Below are 19887 nucleotides of genomic sequence, written 5' to 3'. Positions count from 1 at the left end.
TTTAATATGTGTTCCTTTTAAATGATCTCTACAATGGCACCCTCACCTGGCTTCATCCCTTTTCTGGTTTCATCTGCCACCTGGCAGCTATAATAACACTGCATGTAAATGGCTTCTCTTAGCTAGGAGTGTTCCCCTTCATTTGGCACTGGATTACACTCCCCTGCTCTCACCCACTTTGTTATTCACCCTAATGGCACGTGGTTTATGAAAGTGCTACCAAGGAAAGTTATTCGCTTTGACTTTGGTCCGACTCCTGTGATGTTGCATGAACATGGAAAGTAGCCTGCTATATGATTAAGCAGGTTTATACCACTTAAGCCTATGGAGGCGCAGACCTATGACATCACTATTATTCTGATTACCTGAGCTAGGTAGCAAAGACACCTTATCATTTACTGCTGGACAGAAATTATTTGGGGTCACTTGTAAACTTTTGCTGGGATGCACAATTTCAATAAATCCCAAAAGGTCAAACTTACTGCTATTTTGACATATGACCGACTGAACTTTGTTCTGTTTTATGTTTAAAAACACAAGGCGACACCTATAAAAATTGATGGACATGACAAGGGTGTTGTAAAACCTAGAAGCAACTTTGTGTTATGCAAACATAAATAAAAAAAAAACAATGGTCACAATCTGGTTGTTTGTGCAAGAGCACCATTGTAATGTGCAAATGTTTTTTTTATTAATGTAACACATGGTCAATAATGTACTAAGAACACAGAGAATGTTTCACAGTCTAAACTGTTTTGCATCCAGGAGTTGATAGTGGATGTGTTTCCTTTTGTATCCAATTGTTATAAGAACCTGCACTAATAATATACGTGTGTTTATGTATTTAGCGGTGTAGCAAAACTGGGTGAAATTTACATAGTTTCAAATAATACATTCATAACAGAAAAGGCACACAGCCTAAGTATTTAGTGGTAAACCACTGTTCTCCAGGTAGCAGAACCGCACACGGCATTGGGGGTTGTTAGTGTGTGTGTGGGGATAGGGGGGGGTGGGGGGGCGACGACCAAATATTATATAAACTCAAACTGAGCCAGGTACTCAGACTTTTTACATCACATGTAATTAAACAAATACAGGTAACCAGTTTAGTAAACAAATGATTTGCTAGAGCTCCATTTCCAATATGTGGTCCAATAATAACAGACCACATCATATGGCCCCATTATACTACATCATATCCAGTTTAAATACAGTTCTGTGACCTTAATAAAAACTTGTGTACAGTAGGTGGTATAGTATAGTATAGTGTGTCCATCACATAATGTCGATGTGTACTGTATGTTGATGGAGTACATGTCCACTTGTAACATGTCGACACTGCCATAATGCCAATATGTTCACACTGTCTACATTTAACCCTAATGTCAACATTTTGTCGCAGCTGGTGATGTGTTAGATTTTTTAAATCGACATTTTCTGCTGCGGGGTACACTGGGCTCCACAAGGATAGACATTGGGGGATGTAGAGTAGGATCTTAATCCGAGGCACCAACAGGCTCAAAGCTTTGACTGTTCCCAGAATGCACAGCGCCGCCTCCTCTATAACCCCGCCTCCCTGCACAGGAGCTCAGTTTTGTAGTTGGTGCTGCAGTAAGCAGGCACATAACAGAGGTACTGCTCCAGGCAGCCCTAAGAAGAGCTTTTTTTGAAGAAAAAAGTGAAGACTACAAGGGCAGCAGCGGTGGTAAATGTCAGAAGACATTCACTGCTGCAGCTCCAGCTCTCCCCAGCGGCGCTGTACACTCCCGAGCCCTGGTTGCCAGGTAACTACAGCAGGAGGCTCCGGTTTTCTTCACGTCAGGCACACACGATGGGGGCTCTCCGGGATCGCGTGGCTGCACTTCAGGAGGTGGTGAGTGTCTTTATCGAGATCCGGCGCGGTCAGTGGGAGGCGGGTCACGCGCGCTGGCGGTGGACACTGTGGCAGTACAGGCGATCCCACTAGATCACCAGGGCATGGGTGCAGATCAGGTTTTCTCTCTAAACCATTTTCAGTAGCCCACAGTACCCCGTGGTTTTGCCAGCAGGGGGATAAGGCTTAGACCTGAAGCCCCTCCCCCAGCCCCAGGGCGCCATTTCCCGCAAATGTTCTCGCCCTGGAGCTGCATATCTCTTTCTCCCTCACTCCCCGTCAGTGTCTGGGCGCCATTATCTCTCAACTTCACTGTTCCTGGGACTGCTTGGGCAAATTCTCCTGTGTAAAGCCACCTGGTTGTCAGTGCTGTGACTTTACATGACACTTAAGTATTCTACCTGCCTTTTTAGACAGTGCTAGTTAAGAAAGAGTGCATTTAGTCAGGGTTTTCTAGTACAATTACCCTGTGATATACATCCAGTTCTTACTGTGAAGTGTTTTATCTATTCACTATATAGCTATATATATAAGCTAGTCCAGTGCAGTATTATTGTTTAGTAATAACCTCTGCATTGTACAAAAGTGGTGTCCATTTCGTGTCTTTCACTCAACTTGCTATCCCTATATTCTATAACCTGAGGGGGCTTGGTGCGTCAGGTTTTATTTGATATAGGATTTTCACAAAGATATACTGTATTACGTATTTTTCTCTGTGATTTAGTCATCATATCTCTCCTTTATCTCTGCTGGTGCTGAATACACTGCGCAGGGGTTTGGGTAAGAGTTATTGTGCTGCTGCCAATTGTACTGTGTTACCTGATACTGCAAGTTATATCATGTCTGCTTCTGAGGGTAATGGTTCTGGGGCTGAACACACTGCCGGTGTTGCTGAAGCCACAGATCCCTATGAGGAAAATATAGCAGCTGTGGGATCTGGTTCTGGGGGCCCCTTGCCCCCCAGTGGGACTGTGGCAACGGAGGTACATAATAACCCACCGTGGGCCGCTTTTTCCACGCTTATACATACGCTAGTTAATAAACTAACACCCCCTATGGGACCCCCAATGCCGGTACAACCGTATGTGGTCCCTGCAGCTAACCCGCCGTGGGCGGACGATTTATCTGCTCAATTGAAGAAGTTGAACCAGTACCTGACTACTAAAAAGTCTGACCATCGCTCGCCTAAGCCCAAGGGATCCTCTAAGCGAGCGCTTGTCTCCTCACAATCCACTGCTGTCACTGACACCTCGTCTGATGAAGATGGCACTTACACTGACCCCACAGGTTCTGACTACTGCTGCTGGGGAGGGTAGTTCACATGTGGATGTTCCTGATCTTTTGGAGGCTATTAAGTTAATTCTACAGATTACGGATGATCCCGAGCCATCCGTCCCTCCTAAGAAACCAGATAGGGTCAAGCGTCAGAAGGTGGTTAAACAAGTTTTACCTCACTCTGATCACCTAGTGGATATATGTCAGGAACCCTGGGAAAACCCGGGTACATAGTTTGTGCCTCAAAAGAAGATGCTGGCTCGCTATCCCCTCGCACCAGAGCTGTCTAAGAATTGGGAAACGCCTCCTCCAGTAGACTCACATGTGGCTAGGATGGTGGTTTCCTTAGCTCTACCTGTCACTACCGTCACGTCTCTAAAAGAGCCTACGGATAAACGTGTGGAAGGTTGTCTTAAAGCGATTTACACCCTCACGGGTGCTGCACAAAGGCCCACTATTGCAGCAACATGGGCTGCAGAGGCTATTGAAGCATGGGCCTTGGAGTTAGAAGCTGAAATCTCTTCTGACCATGCTAGACAATGCTTGTCATATATTGTCACAGCTTCTCGCTATATTAAAGAGGCGGCTTCTGATGCCGGTATCCTAGCAGCCAAGGCCTCTGCTACGTCAGTCCTGGCTCGTCGGATATTGTGGTTGACGGGTATTACACATATGTGTATGTGTATATTTTTTATCTTTTCTTATTTTAATTTCTTTCTTTTCTTATGTTCGAAAGTACAAATATGGGTCAGTCGACTGAGTTGAATTTCAGATCTGTAAAACAGATGATCGTCAGAGGTCTTGTTATTCACAACTGTGATGCTGTTGATTGCTTATAGCAGATATGTCCCTTGATCAAAGACTCAACTGTACTTTTCCTGTTCTGTTCTCTTATAATACCCTTCTACCAAGGATTGGTAATGTATTGAACATTTATGTATGTATAGCATGTATTGCTTCAATAAAAAATGTATGTTAAAAAAAAAAAAAGGATATTGTGGTTGAGATCCTGGTCTGTGGATCTGGACTCTAGAAAAACCCTGGAGGTACTCCCTTTCAAGGGAGATATTTTGTTTGGGGAGGACTTAAATAAGATAGTGGCTGACTTGGCTACTGCCAAAACTGCCTGTCTGCCAAGTACCGCTCCTTCTGTGTCGAAGGATAAAGGTACTTCCTTTCGCCCCTTTCGTACTTCAGGTAAAGCAAAAGGTCAGGCGTACAACAAGCAGGCCCGCACTTCCAAACCTGGTAAGCCAAAGCCAAAAAGAGCCTGGGCGGCCCGTCAGCCAGCTTCCAAGGCCGATAAGCCTGCCGCATGATGGGGCGGGCCTCCCTCAGGGTGGGGGGCCGGCTTCTAGGGTATACCCAGGAATGGTTGAAGACCACTTCAGATGCCTGGGTACGGGAAGTCGTCACTCGAGGTTACGCCATAGCCTTCAAAAACCGACCCCCTCTTCGATTTTGCCAGACAGACGTCCCGTTGGACCAGACAAAGGCAAACACTCTGCATTCGGTGGTACAGACCATCCTGGATACAGGAGTCGTAGTACAGGTGCCTCTTGCACAGAGGGGCCGGGGGTACTATTTTCCGCTGTCTCTAGTCCCGAAACCGAATGGGTCATCTTGGCCCATTCTCAACCTCACGGCATTGAACAGGTTTGTGAAGGTTTCCAAGTTCCGTATGGAAACCCTTCGCTCTATAGTTCTGGCCTTGGAACCTGGGGACTACATGGTCTCCCTGGACATACAGGATGCTTACCTGCATATTCCTATAACAGCGTCACATCAGCAATACCTGAGGTTTGCTGTTGGCAACCTCCATTACCAGTTTCGGGCGTTACCTTTTGGTTTAACAACGGCTCCGCGAGTCTTCACCAAAGTTATGGCGGTGATGACGGTGGTACTCCGCCATCTAGGGGTCAGGATACTGCCGTATCTGGACGACTTGTTAATCCTGGCAAATTCCCCAGAACTTCTCCTACGTCATCTAGATATGACGGTCCGGTTTCTACAAGCCCACGGGTGGCTCATCAACTGGAAGAAATCCTCCCTGATCCCTGCTCAGAGCATGGTGCATCTGGGAGCGCTATTGGACACTCACAACCAGAGGTTGTTCTTGTGTCAGGAGAAAGTCCTGAAGCTTCAGGACAGGATTCATTGCTTCCTTTCTCGTCCGCAAGTGTCGATACATTCGGCGATGCAGGTGCTGGGCCTCATGGTGTCAGCATTCGACATGGTGGAATATGCTCAATTCCATTCTCGCCCCCTCCAGAGGCTGATTCTAGCCAAGTGGGATGGCCTGCCTCACCGGATCAGGTCTCAAATGATCTCATTGACTCCGGAGGTCCGTCTGTCGCTGCTCTGGTGGCTCCAGGACCAACAATTGTGCAGGGGCCGTCTCTTCTGGATATCCAACTGGGTCCTGTTGATGACAGATGCCAGTCTAAGAGGTTGGGGTGCGGTGCTGGAGCAACACTCCCTTCAGGGTCGGTGGACCAAGGAGGAATCCCTTCTCTCAATCAACATTCTGGAATTGCGGGCGGTCTTCAATGCTTTGAACCTAGCCCAGCATTTAATTCAGAACCGTCCTGTTCAAGTGCAGTCGGACAACGCCACCACAGTGGCTTACATAAATCATCAAGGCGGCACTCAAAGCCGTCTGACAAGGAAGTCTCACGGATTCTACATTGTGCGGAACGCCATCTACCGGCCATATCGGCAATCTTCATTCCGGGAGTCCTGAATTGGGAAGCGGACTTTCTCAGTCATCAGGACGTACATGCCGGCGAGTGGGGCCTCCATCCAGAAGTGTTTCAACTCCTAGTGGAAAAGTGGGGTCTTCCAGACGTAGATCTGATGGCGTCTTGACACAATCGCAAGGTTCCGGTCTTCGGAGCAAGGACAAGGGATCCTCAAGCAGCATTTGTGGATGCGCCGGCGGTGCCGTGGAGGTTTCGGCTGCCGTACTTGTTCCCTCCGGTGTCACTCCTGCCCAGGGTAATTCGGAAGTTCAAGCAAGAAAAAGGAATTCTGCTTCTCATAGCTCCAGCGTGGCCCAGACGGCACTGGTTCTCAGACCTGCAAGGCCTATCGTTAGAGCATCCAATTCTACTTCCACAACGCCCAGACCTGCTTTTTCAGGGTCCCTGTGTCTACCAAGACCTGGCCCGGCTGTCTTTGACGGCGTGGCTCTTGAAGCTTCCGTCTTAAGGGCTAAAGGGTTTTCTGAGGAGGTCATTCAAACTATGTTGCGGGCCCGGAAACCGTCTTCACCTCGGATTTACTATAGGGTGTGGCATTCTTACTTTGTTTGGTGCGCATCTAACGATTATGACACTTCCGAGTTTAGTATAGCCAAGTTGTTGGCTTTTCTTCAGCAGGGCCTGGACTTAGTCCTACGTCTGGCCTCCCTCAAGGTTCATATTTCTGCCTTGTCGGTGTGGTTTCAGAGAAAAATTGCGACCTTACCTGATGTGCATACCTTTACTCAGGGTGTGTTGCGTATCCAACCTCCCTATGTCCCGCCTGTGGCTCCTTGGGACTTGTCGGTGGTTTTGGAGGCGTTACAAGAGTCTCCGTTTGAACCTCTTGGTTTAGCTGATCTTAAGAGGCTTTCCCTTAAGGTGGTGTTTCTGCTGGCTATTGCTTCAGCTAGAAGAGTGTCGGATTTGGGTGCCTTGTCCTGTAGTTCCCCATATCTGATATTTCACCGTGACCGGGCGGTTCTTAGGACTCGTCCCGGATATTTACCTAAGGTGGTTTCCTCGTTCCACCTTAACCAGGAGATTGTGGTTCCGGCATTTTGTTTCTCCTGATCCGTCTCCCACAGAACAGTCTTTGGATGTGGTACGGGCTCTCCATATCTATGTGAGAACTGCTTCCATTAGGAAATCTGATTCTCTCTTTGTACTGTTTGGATTTCACAAACGGGGCTGGCCTGCTCACAAGCAAACTTTGGCCAGATGGATTAGAATGGTGATTGCACATGCTTATGTGAGGGCTGGTCTGTCGGCTCCTGCTCACATTACGGCCCATTCTACTCGGTCTGTTGGACCTTCTTGGGCGGCCCGCCGTGGTGCGGCCCTTGGACAATTGTGCAATGCGGCTACGTGGTCCTCAGTGAACACGTTCATAAGGTTCTATGCCTTCGATACTGCCGCTTCCCAGGATGTTTCCTTTGGATGCCGGGTTCTTGTGCCCGCTACAGTGCGTCCCCTCCCATAAGGAACTGCTTTAGGACATCCCCAATGTCTATCCTTGTGGAGCCCAGTGTACCCCGCAGCAGAAAATGAGATTTATGGTAAGAACTTACCTTTGTTAAATCTCTTCCTGCAAGGTACACTGGGCTCCAATAGGCGCCCACCCTGACGCACTTAGTTTCTTTGGGTTGGTATGGCATTAGCCGCTGACACTTCTCCTGTCGTGAGAGTGTGGTGTATGTGGCTACTAACCGTTGTCGTCTCTTTTTCTGCTACTGCATTGGGCTGGTTAACTAAAAACTGAGCTCCTGTGCAGGGAGGTGGGGTTATAGAGGAGGCGGCGCTGCGCATTCTGGGAACAGTCAAAGCTTTGAGCCTGTTGGTGCCTCGGATCAAGATCCTACTCTACACCCCCCAATGTCTATCCTTGTGGAGCCCAGTGTACCTCGCAGAAAGAGATTTAAGAAAGGTAAGTTCTTACCATAAATCTCGTTTTAAGCATGTAGACATAATATTCAACATTCCGGTGTTGACCTTTATGAATATTGACATGTTGAATGCATACCCTGCAGATGGGATGTGTTTGGCATCCCAGCGGTCAGGATGCTGGCGATCATGTGACTGTTGTCGGAATACAGACACCGCTCAGGAGACTGGCGGCAGGACACACATAACACACACTTTGCCAGTCAGCTGGTACCAGGTGCATCAGATATTGGTAAAATAGCAGTGTTTCTTTGTCCTTTGGTGAGCTGTAACTGCAGATGCTCACTGGAGGAAATGTCACCAAGGCTTTTAGAATATGGTGTTGCAGATTAGTTACAATGACTGCATGCTGTGCCTTGCATATATGGTTCTGATTCACAGATAAGCATATACTGTTCTTGGCAATTGTTTTTTTTTCTATCCTTGCGTATAAAGATACATTTTACATATTTATTCATTTATTAACAGTTTCTTATATAGCGCAGCAAATTCTGTTGTGCTTTAAAACTAGACACAATTAGAAGACCAAACTGGGAAAGTAGAGGTAGGAGGGCCCTGTCGCAAGTTTACAATCTATGGGGATATCTGTACACAAATTAGACCTGATCGCTGCTGTGCATTTTCGATTGACTGAGCATGCGTATGCACCACAATGCGCACACACATTGAGAAACAGCGACAAGCTGGTGCGAAAATTTAGATCGCACAGCCATTCGCAAGCTGATTGACAGAAAGAGGCCATTTGTGGATGGTGGCCCTCATTTCGAGTTGATCGCTCGCTAGCTACTTTTTGCAGTCTTGCAAACGCATAGTCGCCGCCCACGGGGGAGTGTATTTTCCCTTTGCAAGTGTGCGATCACATGTGCAGCCGAGCGGTACAAAAAAAGTTGTTTGCAGTTTCTGAGCAGGTCTGAACTTACTCAGCCCTTGCGATCACTTCAGCCTGTCCGGTCCCGGAAATGACGTCAGACAGGCGCCCTGCAAACGCTTGGACACCCCTGCGTTTTCCCTTCCACTCCCAGAAAACGGTCAGTTGACACCCATACACGCCCTCTTCCTGTCAATCTCCTTGCAATCGGTTGTGCGAATGGATTCGTCGCTAAAAGCATTGCACAGCAACGATGCTGTTTGTACCCGTACAACGCGCGTGCGCATTGCGGTGCATGCGTAGTTTCGCCATTTCTTTAACTGATCGCTGCGCTGCGAAAATCGTCAGCGAGCGATCAACTCGGAATGACCCCCGGTAACTGCCCATTTTCTGGGAGTGTCAGGGAAAACGCAGGCGTTCCCAATCGTTTTTTGGGAGGGTGTGTGACGTCTGCTCCGGACCCGATCAGCCTGTTCTTTACGCACTGTAGAAGTAAGTCCTGGGCTGCGCACAGACTGGAAAAACCATTAGATGGTGAGTGTTATGCGAACAGATTTGCAGCTGTCCGCTGACTGAGGGACATTATCGCATGGCGTGCACATGCGATCGCACACTTGCACAGGCCGAATTTACACTCCCCTTGGGCGGCGACTATCTGATCTCAGGACAACAAAACTAGCAACACAGCGATCAGGTCTGACTTAGGCCCAAAGTCCGTTCTTTTAATGGCAATCCGATTTAAAAATACCACTTGTGTAAAGACATTTGTTCATTTCTGGCAATTTCATTCATTTAAACAGTGGTCAGAATTTGTAGAGGTTTGTGTATGAAAAACATGTCTCACAGTTCACCAAGGTAAAAACTCTGTTCCTTTTCTTCGCCATCAATAAAATTGCTGTTTCATTGTTCTTCAGCCATTCCCTAAGGAGTTTTTCTGAGATAGCGTGTGTATTACTTATGCAACGGTGTCGCCTTGATAACCGTTGTACCAGCAATTAATAGAACTAGTGTTTCCTTAGCACTGGTACAGTAGGGTTGTCTGTTACAATGCAGTGGAACCAAACAATGTTATTAATATGTACACACTGCAGTCTTCAATATACGGATGCGGTTGATAATGAAACAGATGCCCAGTATAATGCCAAGCTCTCTTCTCTACAAGCGTTGCTGCTATTGAAAATGTGTCAAGTCTTCTACCTGATCACACACATTGTATCTATTCAAATGCAGAATCTAAATAATGCTAGCCATACATCAGACCAACTTTTCTCCAACACTCCAAACTTCCAACCATCCAACTTGTCTGTTCAACTAAAACAGTGCCCCACACATCTCACCAACTTTTTACCAGTGCTCCACACATCTAACCAACTTTTCATCAGACCAACCAACCTTCCAACTTCTGTCCAACTTGTGATGTCACCGAAGTAGGCGGACAGTGCCTGCCTACAGTTCTTCAGTTTTGTTTTGTTTTTTAATTTCAAAACATGCAGAAGTGTCTTTTTTTCAGTGAAACTGGGCTTTTCTTTCACCACCATACATTTATTAGATTTACTTATTTTTATACTGAACTATGGATACCAGCATGGTTGGGCTGCCAAGGCAAATATATATATATATATATATATATATATATATATATAAGATGTAGATATTCGGCACTCCCAATGTAGTAAAATGTACAGCTTGCCTGGTGCCCTCTTTTTTGGAGGCACAAGTATTATTTATATATTTTTAAAAAGATTATTATTATTATATATATATATATATATATTTTTTTAAATGGAATGGGAAAAAACCGAAAAAAATTTGCGTGGGGTCCCCCCTCCAACGCATAACCAGCCTCGGGCTCTTCGAGCCGGTCCTGGTTCTAAAAATCCGGGGGGAAAACGGACATGGGATCCCCCGTATTTTTAAAACCAGCGCCGGGCTCTGTGCCTGGTGCTGGTGCAAAAAATACGGGGGACAAAAAGAGTAGGGGTCCCCCATATTTTTTACACCAGCATCAGGCTCCACTAGCTGGACAGATAATGCCACAGCCGGGGGTAACTTTTATACAGTGCCCTGCGGCCATGGCATTAAATATCCAACTAGTCACCCCTGGCCAGGGTACCCTGGGGGAGTGGGGACCACTTCAATCAAGGGGTCCCCCCCCCAGCCACCCAAGGGCCAGGGGTGAAGCCCGAGGCTGTCCCCCCCATCCAAAGGCTGCGGATGGGGGGCTGATAGCCTTGAGAAAATTTAAAGAATATTGTTTTTTCCAGTAGTACTACAAGTCCCAGCAAGCCTCCCCCGCAAGCTGGTACTTGGAGAACCACAAGTACCAGCATGCGGGAGAAAAACGGGCCCGCTGGTACCTGCAGTTCTAATGGAAAAAAAATACCCAAATAAAAACAGGAGACACACACCGTGACAGTAAAACTTTATTTCACACATGTCGACACACACATACTTACCTATGTTGACACGAAGCAGTCGGTCCTCTTCTCCAAGTAGAATCCACGGGTACCTGAAAATAAAAGATAATTATACTCATCTGATCCAGCGTCCTTATACGTAATGCCACCCCTGTAGTAGTAGCATCCTTATACGTAATGTTCCCCCAGTAGTAGTACTGCCCTTATACATAATGCCCCCCCAGTAGTAGTAGCATCCTTACCAGGGCCGGTTCAAGGGCGCAGAGCGCCCCGGGCAGGAAAGGGGCGTGGCCTAATACAGGGGGCGTGGTGAGTCACGCCCCCTGTACATTGAAAGCGTCGCTTGAATGCTGAGCGGTGCGCGATGACGTCATCGCGCACCGCACAGCAAAAGGTCCTCTCCACGAAGAGAAACTAGACGCTATGCGTCTAGTTCCCTTCGTGGAGAGGACCTTTGCTGTGCGGTGCGCGATGACGTCATCGCGCACCGCTCAGCAGTTACTCTCCACGAAGGGAAACTAGACGCATAGCGTCTAGTTCCCGTCACAGGAGGCGCCGAGGACGGGGACGGCAGCGGGCAGCGGAGGCGGACGGGGGACACAGTGGGCAGCAGTGGCGGATCTTGCCACGGTGCGGCGCCCTCCGGATGGCGCCAGCGCCCTCCGGATGGCGCCAGCGCCCTCCGGAAGGCGGCGCCCCGGGCAAAAGTCCTGCATGCCCGTGGCAAGAACCGCCACTGATCCTTACATGTAATGCCCTCCCAGTAGTAGTAGCACCGTCCTTATACATAATGCCCCCCAGTAGTAAGAGTCCTTATACATAATGCCCCCCCCAGTAGTAGCGTCCTTATATGTAATGCCCCCCCAGTATTAGTAGCCTCCTTATACATAATGCCCCCCCAGTAGTAGTAGCATCGTTATATGTAATGCCCCCCTGTAGTAGTAGCGTTCTTATACATAATGCCCCCCCAGTAGTAGTAGCATCGTTATATGTAATGCCCCCATGTAGTAGTAGCGTTCTTATACATAATGCCCCCCCAGTAATAGTAGCGTCCTTATACATAATGCCCCCCCAGTAGTAGTAGCATCGTTATATGTAATGCCCCCATGTAGTAGTAGCGTTCTTATACATAATGCCCCCCAGTAGTAGTAGCATTGTTATAGGTAATGCCCCCCCCAGTAATAGTAGCGTCCTTATACATAATGCCCCCCCAGCAGTAGTATCGTTATATGTAATGCCCCCCCCCCCAGCAATAGTAGCGTCCTTATACGTAATTCCCCCCCTATAGTAGTAGCGTCCTTATACGTAATGCCCCTCCTATATTAGTAGCGTCCTTGCATGTAATGGCCCCCCTAGCAGTGGCGTCCATAAAGCGCGCACACACAGACATACCTCACACACACACAATTCACACATATATACAGACAGACACACACACACACACACACACACACACACACACACACACACACACACACACACACACACACACCCCACCTTGCTCACACACACATCTCCACCATACACACACACACCACACACACACACACACACACACACACACAGACACACACACACACACACACGCTTCACATATATACAAACACACACACACACACACACACACACACACACACACACACACACACACACACACTTCTCTCTCACCCTCCACTTACCAAGTCTGGCTGGCCGTCACTGCAAAGCTGTCTGGTCCCGTGTAGCTCCGCCCCTCTATTCCGTGTAGCTCCGCCCCCTCAAGCCGCCGTAGCTCCGCCCCTTTTTCAGACCCCGCACTGCACAGCCCGCTGTCACAGGTGATTGGGGGAGGGTTTTTCATGCTGCTGGCACAGTAGGCGGACACTAGCAGGCAGTGTCCGCCTACTTATCGTTCAGTTGGGGGGAAAGTTTCCCCTACACCTGAACGATTGGTTGGGAAAATCAAACAGGTTTGATTTTCCCAACTAGTTGGACAGACCGTTTCTGTCCGTTTTTCAGCGTGTGGGAGCAAACGGCTGATAATCGTTTGCTCCCACACACTGCCAGATTATCTTTCCAACCAGCCAACTAGTTGGCTGGTTGGAAAGATATCGTCCTGATGTATGGCCAGCTTAGCTGTGTTTTATCTGTGGCTTTCAGATGGTCTGCAAAAGCCAAAATAAAGGCTTATAACTTGTTCAAACATTCTTTTGTTTTATTTTAAAAGCTGCCATTTAAAGACTGCACATTTATCTTTTGTCTTCTTACACTCGTACAATGAATTTCTTATCCATGTCTGTATCCTCTTCCTCTCCAGATAATATGCACGTGTCACTGGCGGAAGCATTGGAGGTTCGAGGGGGACCATTACAAGAGGAGGAATTATGGGCAGTATTGAACCAAAGTGCTGAAAGCTTGCAAGAACTGCTGAGGAAGGGTAACATCATATCTTTACAGTGACTTTTAAAATCTGACAGTTCTAAATGTCGCATGCTATAAACCTATGACATTGATTTTATATTCTGAGGTCTAAAGCTGATCAAACATCTGGACCGTCCTTATGTTAGAGCACTACTGTAACATAGGCTGGCTGTCAAACAGCTGGACACTATGCGATGCCATTAATGTGGTTGGCTAGTGAGTGACTGCTATCGTGTGTATATTATACAGTCAGGAATGGATAACATATGGATTTATTGCAATTGTTCTCAGTAAAATGTAGTAGTTTTGGAGGCTCATACATGCAGTGATTTTATTTATTTATTTTTATTTATTTTGTCACCTATTTGCCCAGTATTGTCCAAGTTTGGCAACACAGTAGCTAACTTGCTTTCAGTCTTAAGGATGGATTTTGTCAGCCATAGGGGGGTATTCAATGAGTGCAATTTTTTCCGACCACTCGGAAAAATTGCAATTTTCGCCCGTTTTTAGGTCGAAATTTACATTCGACCTATTCAATGCCCGTGCTGTTTTTTTCCGGCTGGTCGAAAAATCCGGCAATGGCGAAGACCATGTGTATTGGCGAATTTGCCGTGATACAGGTGTTTTTGCGAATTCGCTGGCCCATTTTTGGAGCAGTTTTTGCCCATGCTGATTCAACAAAAAATAAAGTGAAACGGCATGGGCAATAATGGATTAAAAAACGGGCGAAAAATGCCCGAAATTGAATACCCTGTGTCGAATTAGTGCCGTTTTTTGGACCAGGGGCATTCCTTGCATACACCAGTCTGTCACAGTGCTAATTTTCTTACAGTGTGTTTTTCCCCGTCCTACTCTTTTTAATTGCTGAACTGTGTGCATGTAAAAGTAATATATTCATTAATAACAATGGAAGAAAAAGTACCAGCCAGGTAGTATATGCTTATGTACATTGTTCATATTATGTTGGGAGTGTAGTGTTGTACAGTATGTCTCTATAGATTGTTTTTTGGGGCATACTTAGTAGCACATCCTCCTGCTTTTCAACGAAGTTGGTGAAACAGGACTGGGACCTGAGACTACCAAGGTGTACTGTATATTCCCACTATGCAGCTCACCACTTGATGTTTCTCTGCATACATCTCCATTTACCAGTTATATTTACATTTTTATTCACATTTACTTACACCAAAATAACTCATTGTTTTTAATAACTCACGTTTTCACCATTTCACAAGAATTAAGTACAAGAAAAACAACAGTTTTCATTGTCATTTTTTTTTTTTTCAAATCAAAATTTCATTTCATTAAACAGATCATTAAGGACTGATGAAATACAATAGCATTGTCCTTACCCTATCACAACACATACTTTGGCATGTTCTATTTTTACAATTGTGCTTTATTGGAAAGCCTTAATAATGTTATGACTCTAGTTTGTTATGCTGTACTTTGAAAGACAATTGTTTTGCTCCAATCTGTCTTTTAAACCATAGTTAATGATGGAAAAACCTGATTACCTCATACTTTTTTCTAGGGCTTAAAGTGTTACCGGAGAGGTGGTAGAACATAATTATGCCCATGGTATCACTGCCACTTATACACATAATTATGCCCATGGTATCACTGCCACTTATACACATAATAATGTCCATGGTATCGCTGCACTTACATAATAATGTCCACGGTATCACTGCCACTTATACATATAATAATGCCCACTGTATCACTGCCACTTATACACATAATTATGCCCATGGTACCACTGCCACTTATACACATAATAATGTCCACGGTATCGCTGCCACTTACACACATAATAATCTCCACGGTAGCAGTGCCACTTATACACGTAATAATGCCCACGGTAGCACTGCCACTTATACACATAATAATGCCCACGGTATCACTGGCACTTATACACGTAATAATGCCCACGGTATAACTGCCACTTATACAGATAATAAATACACCCCACCCCACTTGCTTTGTGTTTCTCTGGTGTCTCCTTTCAGTGCACCACCGGCTCCTGTCCTCATGATCTCATTCCCTCTGCAGTGCAGCGCCATAGGAGGGGGGCTGAGGGGGGCCACCCACCCCATCTATTAATGCGGGAGCTGCGGCTCACAGAGAGGAGGCAGCGCTGCCTGTGCAGAATTCCCATGGCTGGGCAAGGTGGGGTGGCATTCCGCCTCCAAATTACAAATGACTGAACGCAGTTGTGGACCACTTGAAGCCCTGCTTATTTCTTTATACACCTTGAAAAGTTTGTGTCATTTGGTGCCATGCAGCATGCATATAATGGCCAGCAAATGTTATAAATTGATTTAGAATGGAAGAATGTTCTAATTTTAAGGTGTATCCCTCCAATACCTGCTTGTCTGGTATAGTTATACAGTAGTTTATGGTCTTCAAGCTTTCTGTTTATTCAGAAGTATCTTTGACTTTTATATTTGTGCTGGCACTAAGTGAAGTATGTGTTACCTTAATTTCTGCAACAAACATGGAGATTACTTTGTCAAACTCATGTAACATACATGGCCTATGCTTTTGCATGCCACATATATAGGACCTGTGCTACCATTTAGCTTAGCTAGATGGCCAATGGTTAGAACATTCAATGAGTAACATAATGTCATTCATTCAATGTTTCTAATTTGTCCTTAGCTGGCGCTGATATTTCATTGGTGGTTTTACATCCGGTCTTGGTTCAAGCTCTTTAAAGCCCCATATAAAATGAATATTTAAGACCTTAATCAATATATATGAGATAACTGGTTATTATAAATAACTAAATATGTTCATCATGTGCTTGTAATTTGTAGTACAGGTGTAGTCTCCCAAATCCGAAAATCTAAAATTTTCTGAGCACGCCAGAGATAGTGACATTTTACAGGGCCGTCTTAACAGCAGTGTAGGCCCCTGGGCACAGCAATGCACTGGGCCCCCTACCCATCCTCCAGCGGAAGGGGTGGGGGGTGCTATCAGCGCAGCTTTGATGTCCCGCGGGCGGTAGGGGTGTTCTATCTTCCGCTCAGCATGTAGGACCTGGAGCAGTAATTCCTACTAATTACTCCTTTACTGCACAGATGGGGCTAAACTGTAGAGGGGATATTGGGCTGAATGAAGAAGCCCCTGTACATGACTTCCGGGGTGGTAGGGGGTGTTTAATATGTAGGAGAGGGATGGATAATGGAGTGGGTTTAATATTTATTATTTTCCGGTGGGAGGGCAGCTTACTTGACTGCAGATATCTCAAGTTCCTGAAAATATTTTTTCTTATGTTTAATGGGATAAAAAACTAGAGAGTCCCACCTTTAAGGAGGTTCTAGTGACTTGGGGATCAGAGTTCAGGAGCCAGAGCAATTCACCAACGAAAATCTAAAACTGCGTATTAGACGTGTGGAGCTGGAGAACGGACCAGCTGCTCGAAGGCTGATATCTCTGGTTCTGGGCATAGTAGAGACAAGCTGCCAGTGTCCACCAAAAGGGGAGAGTCACAGCTTTAGGATTATACTCTCAGAAAAACTCTAAATCAGACAGAACTCAAGATATCTGGGTGGGAAGTGCAATTAACAGGCTTGGATGGGGACCACTGCTTTCAAGTCAGATATCTCCGGTTCCCCAGGGCAGATTTTCAAAAATCTGGTACCCCTGGAAAGAGGGGACCCTCAGCTATTAGCACAGGGCCCTTATACTCCTGGGGCCCTTGGGCAAGAGCCCATTGAGCCCATACGAAAAGACTGCCCTGACATTTTACCTTTCTGAATGTTCAGTGTTCACATACTTTGTTTCATACTCAAAATTATTAAAAATATTGAATACAATGACCTTTAGGCTATGTGTATAAGATGTATATAAAACATTTTGTTTTTAGACTTGGGTCCATCTCCAAGGAATCTCATTATGGTATGCAAATATTCCAAAATACGGAATAATCCAAAATACTTCTAGTACCAAGCATTTCAGATATGGCAGATTCAACCTGTAAATGTATTATTTTGGTTTTCTTTACAGCTTTGTTCATTACTAGTCATGTACAGTATTTGTAGCAGCAGAATTCATTCATTTTTTTAACATAAGGATACAACACAAAGCTGCAGCCATGTCCCTAGTTTATGGTGCCCATACACTTGTGCGATGCCCCGTGACGTGACATCGCGGGGCATCGCACTGGCAGTTCAGGTGCGATGAAATCGCACCTGAACTGCCAAAAAGATTACCATGCGATCATGCGATAGATCGCATGGTAATCACGTGATGGGCACGTCACCGCCGAGTGGGAGCGGCCTCTGGCCGATCCCGGCGGGTGCCCATCGCACATCGCAGTGCGATAAATAGCATGTGTTTCTAGAAACACATGCAATCGCACTGCGATTCGATAAATATTATGTGCAGCACATAATATCTTGAGACACGATATTCGACTGGCGTGCCCGTGCATCGCGTCGAAAGGTACTAAAATGTGCATACAATCCTTCAATTTCTCTCACAGATGTGGTCGAAATCGAAGGATAGTACCGATAATCTCATATGTGTATGGGCACCATAAGACTGAAGCAAAAAGCACTCCAAAGCAGTGTTGTATCCCAGACTAACAAGATTAAACAAAGGTCTACTCATATAAATACATTACTAAAGGATGCAGATGGAAGCAAAAAAACAACAAAATAACAACACTGTCCATAAAGTAAAGCTTGCAGTAGCTCAAATATGGTAATAGTGGTCACGTTGTGATCCTTATCCAACACCATGTGATTACATACAAAGCGTAATTGCATTAAAACCTTCAGTTCTAACTATATTGTGGGTTGGCCAGTCTGTGACATAGTTATTTTTTTTTTATGAAATAACTTCACTCACCCTAGTAATAAAATATTTGTAAGAATAGAAGAGATTATAGAGAAGGTTTATGTGATGACATCTATGTGAAGGTGCTACCAATGAATGCATTATTCAGCAAGCATGCCAAACCCAAAATTCCTCCTACTTAATTACATGCAATAGCTAGCATTTTGCAATGGGAAGGGAGTATTAGCAATAAAGGACATGCTACATCTTGTAGTAAGTAAACAACTAAGTGCAACTAACTTAAAACACAATACTTTTCTCCTCACTTATACTTTGGGTATCATTCAAACCTATAGAGCAGTGATTTTCAACCTTTTCCAACTATCGGCACACCAACAGGGGCCAAACAAAAACAAAAGCACACAGTGGCCCCCACAATAATGAAACAAACACAGTTTCCTCCACAGTAATGAAACAAGCACATTGGCCCCCACAGTGGTACGAGCACATTGGCCCCCACAGTGGTACGAGGACATTGGCCCCCACAGTGGTATGAGCACATTAGCCCCCACAGTGGTACGAGCACATTGGCCCCCACAGTGGTACGAGCACATTGGCCCCCACAGTGGTACGAGCACATTGGCCCCCACAGTGGTACGAGGACATTGGCCCCCACAGTGGTATGAGCACATTAGCCCCCACAGTGGTACGAGCACATTGGCCCCCACAGTGGTACGAGCACATTGGCCCCCACAGTGGTACAAGGACATTGGCCCCCACAGTGGTATGAGCACATTAGCCCCCACAGTGGTACGAGCACATTGGCCCCCACAGTGGTACGAGGACATTGGCCCCCACAGTGGTATGAGCACATTGGCCCCCACAGTGGTACGAGCACATTGGCCCCCACAGTGGTACGAGGACATTGGCCCCCACAGTGGTATGAGCACATTAGCCCCCACAGTGGTACGAGCACATTGGCCCCCACAGTGGTACGAGCACATTGGCTCCCACAGTGGTACAAATACAGTGGACCTCAAAGTAATAAAAACACACTGCCTCCCACATTATTACTAATACAATGGCCTCTCCAGTATTAAAAGAATTACACTAAAGAGAGTGGCCCTCCACAGACAAACAAAACACACTGGCTCTAAAGGTGCATACACACGGAGCGATATAACTGAGCGATTTTGACTATATAGTCAAAATCGCTCAGAAAGTTAGTGCAGATCGCTCCGTGTATACAGGCAGCGATAGCGATGCGCGTCCCCGCTAAGTCGCTATCGCTGGGAAAAATAGTCAGTGCCGGCAAGTCAATTTTGGCTATGTCGCTGGTAAAGTTAGTTAAAATCGCTAGAGGCCAGCGATTTTTCCCAGCGATAGCGATGTTGCAGGCGGCGGTGGTGCGGGCGGCGGCGGGTTGTGGCGGCGGTGCGGGCGGCGGCGGGTTGCGGTGTGGGCGGCGGCGGGTTGCGGCGGCGGTGCGGGCGGCGGCGGGTGGCGGTGTGAGCGGCGGCGGTGCGGGTGGCGGTGCGGGCGGCGGCGGGTTGCGGCAGCGGTGCGGGCGGCGGAAATTTA

General features: G+C 46.4%; 1 protein-coding gene across 7 annotated transcripts in view; it reads left to right on the top strand.

Moving 5' to 3' along the window:
• Positions 1–19887, top strand: part of PTPN13 (protein tyrosine phosphatase non-receptor type 13) — a 538713-nt gene that overhangs the window by 148050 nt on the left and 370776 nt on the right. For 5 of the 7 annotated variants that reach the window (XM_063919874.1, XM_063919871.1, XM_063919870.1 and 2 more), the window contains exon 2: positions 13415–13534. In XM_063919874.1, coding sequence (XP_063775944.1) covers positions 13420–13534 — 115 coding nt within the window. In that variant the 5' untranslated portion in view covers positions 13415–13419. Of the gene's footprint in view, positions 1–1687; positions 1874–12893; positions 12936–13414; positions 13535–19887 lie in introns of those variants that run through there. The other 2 variants (XM_063919868.1, XM_063919869.1) reach the window with 2 other exon arrangements.

This window comes from Pseudophryne corroboree, chromosome 1, assembly GCF_028390025.1.
Source record: "Pseudophryne corroboree isolate aPseCor3 chromosome 1, aPseCor3.hap2, whole genome shotgun sequence".
Lineage (NCBI taxonomy): Eukaryota > Metazoa > Chordata > Amphibia > Anura > Myobatrachidae > Pseudophryne > Pseudophryne corroboree.
This window is presented reverse-complemented; position numbering and strand designations above follow the sequence as displayed.